Genomic DNA, 8,936 nt, shown 5'->3' on the forward strand with positions numbered 1-8,936 from the left:
AATAGCCAGGCATTGTGGTGGGCGCCTGTAGTCTCAGCTACTTGGGAGGCTGAGGCAAGAGAATTGCTTAAGCCCAAGATTTTGAGGTTACTGTGAGCTGTGATGCCACAGCACTCTACTGAGGGTGACATAGTGAGACTCTGTCTCAAAAATAAAAAAAAAAAAAATATATATATATATATATATGAGCGAAATAGAAACTTTGGAGGGAGGGAGTACGGGCCAGCGCCCTACTCCTTGGGTGGCATCTGTGGCTCAAGGAGTAGGGCGCTGGCTCTATATACCAGGGATGGCGGGTTCAAGCCCAGCCCTGGCCAAAACTGCAAAAGAAAAAAAAAAGAAGGAAAGAAAAAGAAATGAGATCCAAATTAAACAACTACTATCATTCTCTCATCCAACCATGTATTGAACACCATCAGTGCATTTGTACCATGCTAGGTACCAAGAATGCACAAATGACTTTCTTACCTTCTCTGTCACCCCTAAAAAGAAAACTAATCTCGATTTTATGAAATCTTTTCATTGTAGCCATTACCTGAAGTTTGATCTGTCATTAAGCCATAGACACACAAATATGCACACAAATTTTTCCTAATTCTTTTTATTTGTATTTTTAAGAAGAGATAGATATTAGTGAAATTTTGCACCCAGAGATTTTTTTTAGGTGTTTTTAAAATTCTATCCCAAGCATTAATGAACACCAGCACAGACGATTTAGTGAATTTTGGGCAAAGATTCCTAAATGATAGAATTGGGTCTCAGATTTTCAAGTTTATATATTTTTCTTTCTTGTTTAGTAACAAAAAGTGAAACCAAAAGTAGATAACTGAGCTTGTATTGGGATAATTTATCCCATTACTTGCTTGGCTATTAATAATTACTTATCTTGTTAATTAGTAAAGTTTCCTTCTTTGTAATATATTTAGCTCATGAACAAAGTATGGTATAAAAATATTTTTCCAACATAAACAAATTAATGGTATGGCAGAAGTTAAAAGAACATATTTGTTAGACCAATTTTTTTTTTATTTTTTTTGAGACAGAGTCTCAAGCTTTCACCCTGGGGAGAGTGCTGTGGCATCATAGCTCACAGCTACCTCAAACTCTTGGCCTTAAGCAATTCTCTTGCCTCAGCCTCCCAAGCGCTGGGACTACAGGTGCTTGCCACAATGCCCGGCTATATTTTTTTGTTGTTGTTGCAGTTGTCATTGTTGTATTTTAGCTGGCCTGGGCCAGGTTTGAACCTGCCACCCTTGGTCTATGTGGCCTGCACCCTGCCTACTGAGCTATGGGTTGCCTCCCTTTTAGATCTACTTTAAAACCCTATGTTAAGAAAAAGTCTAGGGAGTTGATCCTAATCTCTCTTCTCTACTATAAAACCCCATTGTAGCAGTCCCCCTTAAATAAAATCTTCCTTATTTCTCTGTCTGAAAAATAGAAAAGAAAAAATGGCTAAGTTTTTAAGACTTATGTCAAATTATGGGATAATTCTGGAGATAATCCCCAACCTATACAACAAATCTGGGTTAATATCCCTAGGTATTTAGGTCAATGGAAATTCATAGGATGGTGATTGAATTGGCATGTTACTCTCCTGTGACTTTAACCCATTTTAAGACATGTAAACTCAAGAATAACAAAAAGCACTCAGCCCTACGCTTCTAATTTTTTAACTTCTGGAGAAATGGCAGAGGCCATAAAATAAGAATGATGGAAGAGTCTACAGCAGTTTTTCCTTGTCACTTATTTTGAAAGTCAGCTGCAATTTGTAATTTTCTCAGCTTGGCAAATCTGTCCAAATGGGGAATGCTCTGTAACACTTAAATATGTTTGTTTAATCCTACATCCTACACATGTGGAGCAATATGTTGCATAAGGACTCACCAAACAGATATCATTCCCTCAAAAATTGCTAAGACTTTGGTAACTTAACTTTTTTTTTTTTTCAGTTTTTGGCCAGGGGTGGGTTTGAACCCACTACCTCTGGTACCTGGGGCCGTGCCCTACTCCTTTGAGCCACAGGAACCCTATTCCTTTGAACTGCAGAAGCCGCCCTTGTAACTTCACTTTTTTACAAAGTAACAGAAGTGTATTGTCTAGGGAAAGTGCTTGCACTCAATGCAAAGCATTTGAGCCTGTTTTTTACTTCCTATATCAGATGGTTTCAGAGACTGTTTAGACTGTCGCTGCAGGAAAAAGAAAATGAAGCTTCAAGATTCTTCTCCAATTTTGGAAAATCCCATCCTTTTGATTCAGTAGCACTCTGGTGGTGGTGGACAGAACTGAAAAGATAGCAGTGAAGAGACACAAAGGCATTTAGGAGCTTTTGGAAACAAACCTTCTTTAGTTGCCTTTGTTTGTCTTTCCCCCTTTCCTGATCACTGAATGTTGGAGTGTCACAGTTCACTTAAACTGTGCTCAGTTCATCTTTAAAAAATTTACTTACAGTTATTATGGTTGCAAAATAGTTGTGTATCTTTATAGGGTACACGTGATGTTTTGATACAGGCACGCAATATGCGTTAATAAAATAAGGGTAACTGGGGTATCCATAACCTCAAGTGTTTATTATTTCTTTGTGTTAGGAACATCCCAATTCCACACTTTTGGTGATTCTAAAACATACAGGATTCCCCAAATGTCACCATGCACAGGAGAAATGGGAAATTGCAGCTAAATGTAACTTTATTTACAAAATATTCATTGCAAAAATTTTCAAAGAGGTGGCCAATGTGTACAGAATATTTTGTATGGCTTGGTGCCCGTAGCTCAGTAAGTAGGGTGCCAACTACATACAGCAAAGGTGGCATGTTCGAGCCCAGCCTGGGCCTGCTAAAGAACGACAGAATATTTTGTAAACATTTTGTAAAATTTTTTTTATTAGTTGATCACTCATCCATTGACAACTTGCATCATTTATTCAGTGCTATATTAAACAGTGTAATGGAAGATAGAAATAGCTCCAAGCCTCCTAACAATTTAAATGAAAATGGATCAATAAATTGTGGTATATGTATACCATGGAATATTATGCAGCCTTAAAGAAAGATGGAGACTTTACCTCTTTCATGTTTACATGGATGGAGCTGGAACATATTCCTCTTAGTAAAGTGTCTCAAGAATGGAAGAAAAAGTACCCAATGTACTCACCCTTATTATGAAACTAATGTAGGACCTTCACATGAAAGCTATAACCCAGTTATAACCTAAGAATAGGGAGAAGGGGGAAAGGGAGGGGAGGGAAGGGGGAGGAAGGGGGAAGGAGGGGGATTAATGGGATTACACCTGCGGTGCATCTTACAAGGGTATATGTGAATCCTAGTAAATGTGGAATGTAAAGGTCTTAGCAAAATAACTAAGAAAACGCTACAAAAGCTATGTAAACTAATGTGATGAAAATGTGTCAAACGATCTATGAACCAAGTGTATGGTGCCCCACGATCATACTAATGTACACAGCTATGGTTTAATAAAAATAAATAAAAAAAAAAAATGGGCAGCGCCTGTGGCTCAAAGGAGTAAGGTGCTGGCCCCATATACCAGAGGTGGCGGGTTCAAACTTGGCCCAGGCCAGAAACTGCAAAAAAAAAAAAAAAATACAAAATGTTTGAGACCCTATTTTAAAATACAAAGGATGTTTGACTTCCAATTTCCATTCTCTGTAGAATAAAATACATCACATTTTCTGTTCTGCTGATGCTACAAATTCAATACCAATTCTCTAGCCACATCAGTTATGAGCATGAAGTATATCATGTAACCTCAAATCTCTCACAGTGCAGGCTTAAATAAGAATGGATGCTGCCTGAATAGTGCCACTTCCTTTGATGTGACAACTGAACATCCATCTCCCTCCACCTCAGGTGATTTCTTCATCATGTTAGAGCAGTGAGGGTTTTAGTCTCATAACCAAATTAGAGTGAAGACACTGGCCACATAATACAGATGCTTAATTTTTTTTTTCTTTTAAAGTCTGAGTCTTGGGCAACTGTTCTCTTGTAACTAATTTACAGTTTCTAAAAGCAGTTATTGTCCAAAGCTGGAAGAACTTAAGTCTTCTCTGATGAGCATGTGAATGAATGGAGGGAGGTAAATGAAAAATAAAATTAAGAAAGATGAGATCTTATAGTGGAGCAGCTGGATAAGAAAAATCAAAAAAGGAACAGCAATTTAAAGTTTATTCCAGCTATAATGCGGGTTATTCTGACTTTAAGGTGGCATCCCATGACATACTTCTGAGTCCATTTCTGAGATATTCTGTTGTACTTATCGCTGCCTGTTCTATAGATCCGTGCAATCTCTGGAACTAGGGGGTCATTTGGGTTTGGATCACATAACAGTGAACAAATGGATAAAAGAGCTTTAGAAGTAGTTAAAGCAGGATATCACTGTGATCTTAGAATATCGAGACAAATGCTGCCATAACTATTAATATTTGGATGATAAATTCTTGTTGCAAACGCCACCTTAGGTGGTTTGAAGGGGCAGCCTGTAGGAAAATGAATTGTCAAAAAGAATACACTACCTTGATATGGGCTGTCATTGGGTCCCATAATTGTGGCTTGCTGATGAAACACATCATCCCCAACTGGACCTGCAGAGCATTGTGCTGGAGGGTCACGGGCTAAATCACTAAATTCCTTATTAATCCGTTTCAGTGCCATAGTCTGTGTTTTTCGTCTGGCTCCTCACTATCCTGGTGTGTGCTCAAAGGTCTGGCCAAAACTCTTGATTATCTGGGCGACAGGAAAGGTTTGTCTTCTCTCACACAGGCTCTGCCAGACACAGGTGCAGAGGGGCTAAGGCCTCCCTCAAGCTGCAGCCTGGGCCTCCTCCCCCGTGGCAGCTGGTGCCTCCCCGGCCCCACGGGGCTCACCCTCACCATTTTGTAAAATTTTGTAATGAATAATTTGTAAATAAAGGTACATTTAGCTACAATTTCTCATTTTCTCTATGTGTGATGACTTTGGGGACATCTTATACAATAAATATTTCTCTGGGGCCTCTCAGTCTGTCTTATAACCACAAATGCCATCTATACCCTAAATTTCTCAAATCTCCATATTCATATTATCCATATTCAATCTATATTCAATCCAGCTCTGAAATTTCTAGATTTATATTCCCTTCACCTACTTGACATCTCTACTTGGATGTTTCCTGGACGTTTCAAATTCAACGTCACTGCACACCTCCACCCACCTTTTTTCTTTCAGAATCGAATCCAGTCTTCTTTCCATCTCTTTACTTACATTCAAGGGCTCTGAGAAGATTTTAATAGCATCAACTTTGTCTAGTTTTTAATCTCTGGGGAGAGATGTAGTGTTTAATTTATTTAATGGTAAATAGGTACATAGTGCCATTTTAATTTATACCTAATGTGAAAATGTCAGATATATCCATTTCCTAATGATAAAAATAGCAAACATCCCTGGGCGGTGCTTGTGGCTCAAAGGAGTATGGCACCGGCCCCATATGCTGGTGGCGGGTTCAAGCCTAGGGCAAAAAAAAAAAAATCCCTTAAGTACTTTGTACCTTTCATGGTACTATGTTTCGAGTGCATTAGTTCATGTAGTTCCTGAGAAGTAGACAATTTTGTCCTATCTAACAGATACAGAAAGGGAAGAGGGAGAGGGGAAGTTTAAGCAACTTACCCCGTCCAATCAATTTAAAACCACCATGACTTACTTCAAAGTCTATGCTCCTGGTAATTGCATTATGACTGGCTCTACTTCTTTGAACCAAATCTCTATGCATTTCTTCCTGAAAGAAATAAGGAAATGCATAGATAAAGGAGAAATCTGAGAGGGAAGTGGCAAAGTAATAGCTTAATGTACAGTGGTTCTTAACCTTCCCAATGCCACAATCCCTTAATACAGTTCCTGTGGATCACGACCCTGCTGGCTTAGTAGTTCCAATTTTTTTCATGGCCATGATATAACTTAAAAGGATAGGGGGAAGCATCACAAGCTTTTTTTAGTGGTAAGACTAATAAAAAAGGAAATAGAATGTTTGAAGAACATTGTCTGGGGTAAAGCCTCCGAATTTGGAGTCAAATTCTTATTCCAACACACTAATTTCCTGATAATTGAATATGTCAGAATTTCATAGGGCATCTAGCTGTATGTCTTTTAAGTGATAATTTTCCAGGTTCCCTCCTTACTACTTAAGATTCAGTTGAAGCCCATGGATACTGGGGTGACCATGTTTTATAAAAGCAAGGGAGTGATATTTCAGATATCTTGGATTATAGTATTGTTTCTTCCATTCTGACAGCTTTTTCATTCTCTTAGCAGTGCATTTTAAAGATCAGAAATTTTTCATTCCAGTGAAGTACAATTTGTTATTCTTTTCTTCTATGGTTGTATTTTCAGTGGCATGTCTTAAAAGGTATGGAGATTCTCTCCTATTTTTTTTCTTAAAAATTTTAAGTTTCAGCTCTTAAATTTAGTTTTATAATGCATATGGAATTATTTTTGCACATTATGTGAGGCAAGGGTCTAACTTCATCGTTTGTTGGTTATAGATACCATAGTGCTCCTGAAACATTTTTTTTTTTTTTGAGACAGAGTGTCGCTTTGTCACACTGGGTAGAGTGCCATGGCGTTATAGCTCACAGGAACCTCAAACTCTTGGGCTTAAGCAATTCTCTTGCCTCAGCCTCCTGAGTAGCTGTGGCTATCTGCACCCGCCACAATACCCTGCTATATTTAGAGATGGAGTCTTGCTCTAGCTCTGGCTGGTCTCGAACTCATGAGCTCGGGCAATTGCCTGCCTTGCCTCAGCTCCCAGAGTGCTGGGATTATTGGCGTGAAGCCCCATGACCTGTCCCGGAACCATTTGTTGAAATGACTATTCCCCCCGCCCCCGGATTATTTTGGGAAAATCAATTGATTAAAAATATAAGTGTTTCTTCTTAATTTTACTTAATTGATTTATATGTGACTCCATATGACAGTCCTAGTCTACATACAGCCTACACCTTTACATGTACATTATACCTGTTGCCATTCAAATATCATGTGACCCGGAAGCTGAGATTCCTTTCCCAGAGTGCTGTGCGTGGTGAAGAGGTGACTCACGAGCGCTAGCGGCATTTTGTGGTGACTGGAGCTGGCGACAAGATGGTGGTGTCGCCGGCGTAACCTGGTCCCTCTGAGCCGGAGCCAGTGGCTATGGTGGCCTCCATATCGCTGCCCTAGTTCACTGCACCTCTTTTCCAGCCTGCAACATCGCTGAGAAGGTGAGGAAGCGGCGGTGGCCGGGGAAACAACTCAGTCTAGTAACCGCAAGAATCTCTCACAAACTGCGGCCTAGCAAAAAGAAACCTAACTGAGCGGTTGTGATCAGGTTCCCCGTGACCAATTTTGGGCCTTACAAGGCAGAGAAAGCCCCCGTGTTCTGTTTTCTGCCACCCTTCTGCAGCCTTGCCCCGGGGACAAGCTCTAGAGGCCTCCGTTTTCCCCTCAAGAGTTATCAGGGGTTGGCCCTAGCCTCCATCTTGGTCTCTCAAGATGGCGAGCAGCAGCGGCTCCAGGACTGAATTCATTGTGGCAGGGAAATATAAACTGGTACGAAAGATGGGGTCTGGCTCCTTTGGGGATGTTTTTCACGCGATCAATATTACCAACGGGGAGGAAGTGGCAATAAAACTAGAATCTCAGAAAGCCAAGTATCCCCTGTTGCTGTACGAGAGCAAACTCTATAAGGTTCTTCAAGGTGGGATTGGCATCCCCCATATATGGTGGTATGGTCAGGACGGAGACCATAACATATTAGTCATGGATCTTCTGGGACCCAGCCTTGAAGACCTGTTCAATTTCTGTTCAAGAAGATTCACGATGAAAACTGTACTTATGTTGGCTGACCAGATGATCAGTAGACTCGAATATGTGCATTCTAAGAATTTCATACATAGAGACATTAAACCGGCTAACTTCCTGATGGGTCCTAGGCTTCAGTGTAATAGGTGTGTAGAATCTCCTGTGGGGAAGAGGAAAAGAAGCATGCCTATTACTTCTTCTCAGGACCCATGTTTCTCAGCATTAAGCCAGTTATACCTTATCGATTTTGGTTTGGCTAAAAGGTACAGAGACAACAATACAGGACAACACATCCAATACAGAGAAGATAAAAACCTCACTGGCACTGCTCGATATGCTAGCATTAATGCACATATTGGTATTGAGCAGAGTCGCCGAGATGACATGGAATCATTAGGATATGTTTTGATGTATTTTAATAGAACCAGCCTGCCATGGCAAGGACTAAAGGCTGCAACAAAGAAGCAACAATATGAAAAGATAAGTGAAATGAAGATGTCCACTCCTGTTGACACTTTATGTAAGGGGTTTCCTGAAGAATTTGCTTTGTACTTAAAGTATTGTCGCAGCCTGTGCTTTGAAGAAACCCCGGATTACATGTATCTGAGGCAGCTATTCCGTGTTCTTTTCCGGAACCTGAACTACCAGCATGACTACATGTTTGATTGGACAATGTTAAAGCCAAAAGCAGTACAGCAGGCAGTCTCTTCCAGTGGGCAGGGTCAGCATGCCCAACCCCCTCCAGGTTTCTAAGCAGGAATTGAAGAACAGAAGAAGCAGAGCAGATGATTGGAACAGCATTTGTTTCTCTCCAAATCTAGAAATTTGAGTTCATATGGACACTAGCCAGTGGTTGTGGACATTTTTTTACTTGGTGTAAAGAACTTAATTTCAGTATGAAATGGACTGCCTTGGTGATGTTGTATCCTGAGTTATAGATGCTGTAATTGTGAGTATTAACTGAGATAGTGAAAAATGGTGTCTGGTTTTCTATTGCATTTTTTTCTTGGAAAAGTTAACTAAATGGTTGATACAAATTGATGGAGAAATTGTGTACATGCCGTGCTAATTATTTGTTAAAACTTTTATTTTGAACTATTTACTGCTTTGTTA

The 8,936-nt window shown here is 39.9% G+C and overlaps 1 protein-coding gene and 1 pseudogene across 2 annotated transcripts; one reads left to right on the top strand and one right to left on the bottom strand.

The window, feature by feature from the left end:
* Positions 1-4,151: 4,151 nt before the first annotated feature.
* LOC128577006 (ubiquitin-conjugating enzyme E2 D3-like) lies at positions 4,152-4,664 on the bottom strand (annotated as a pseudogene).
* A 2,850-nt stretch (positions 4,665-7,514) lies between these two features.
* LOC128577690 (casein kinase I-like) lies at positions 7,515-8,576 on the top strand. 2 transcript variants are annotated; one of them, XM_053579967.1, is made up of 2 exons: positions 7,515-7,973; positions 8,055-8,576. In XM_053579967.1, the coding sequence occupies exons 1-2, from the start codon at positions 7,515-7,517 to the stop codon at positions 8,574-8,576; spliced, it is 981 nt and encodes a 326-aa protein (XP_053435942.1). The 2 variants fall into 2 exon arrangements, with proteins under 2 accessions (XP_053435942.1, XP_053435941.1); XM_053579966.1 differs by having other exon boundaries at positions 7,515-8,576.
* The last annotated feature ends 360 nt before the right edge of the window (positions 8,577-8,936 follow it).

The sequence above is a fragment of the Nycticebus coucang genome, chromosome X (genome assembly GCF_027406575.1).
Source record: "Nycticebus coucang isolate mNycCou1 chromosome X, mNycCou1.pri, whole genome shotgun sequence".
In the NCBI taxonomy this organism is placed as follows: domain Eukaryota; kingdom Metazoa; phylum Chordata; class Mammalia; order Primates; family Lorisidae; genus Nycticebus; species Nycticebus coucang.

Excerpts from the sequence above, each read along its gene's own strand:
- LOC128577690 (XM_053579966.1), top strand. The coding sequence starts at position 7,515 with ATGGCGAGCAGCAGCGGCTCCAGGACTGAATTCATTGTGGCAGGGAAA.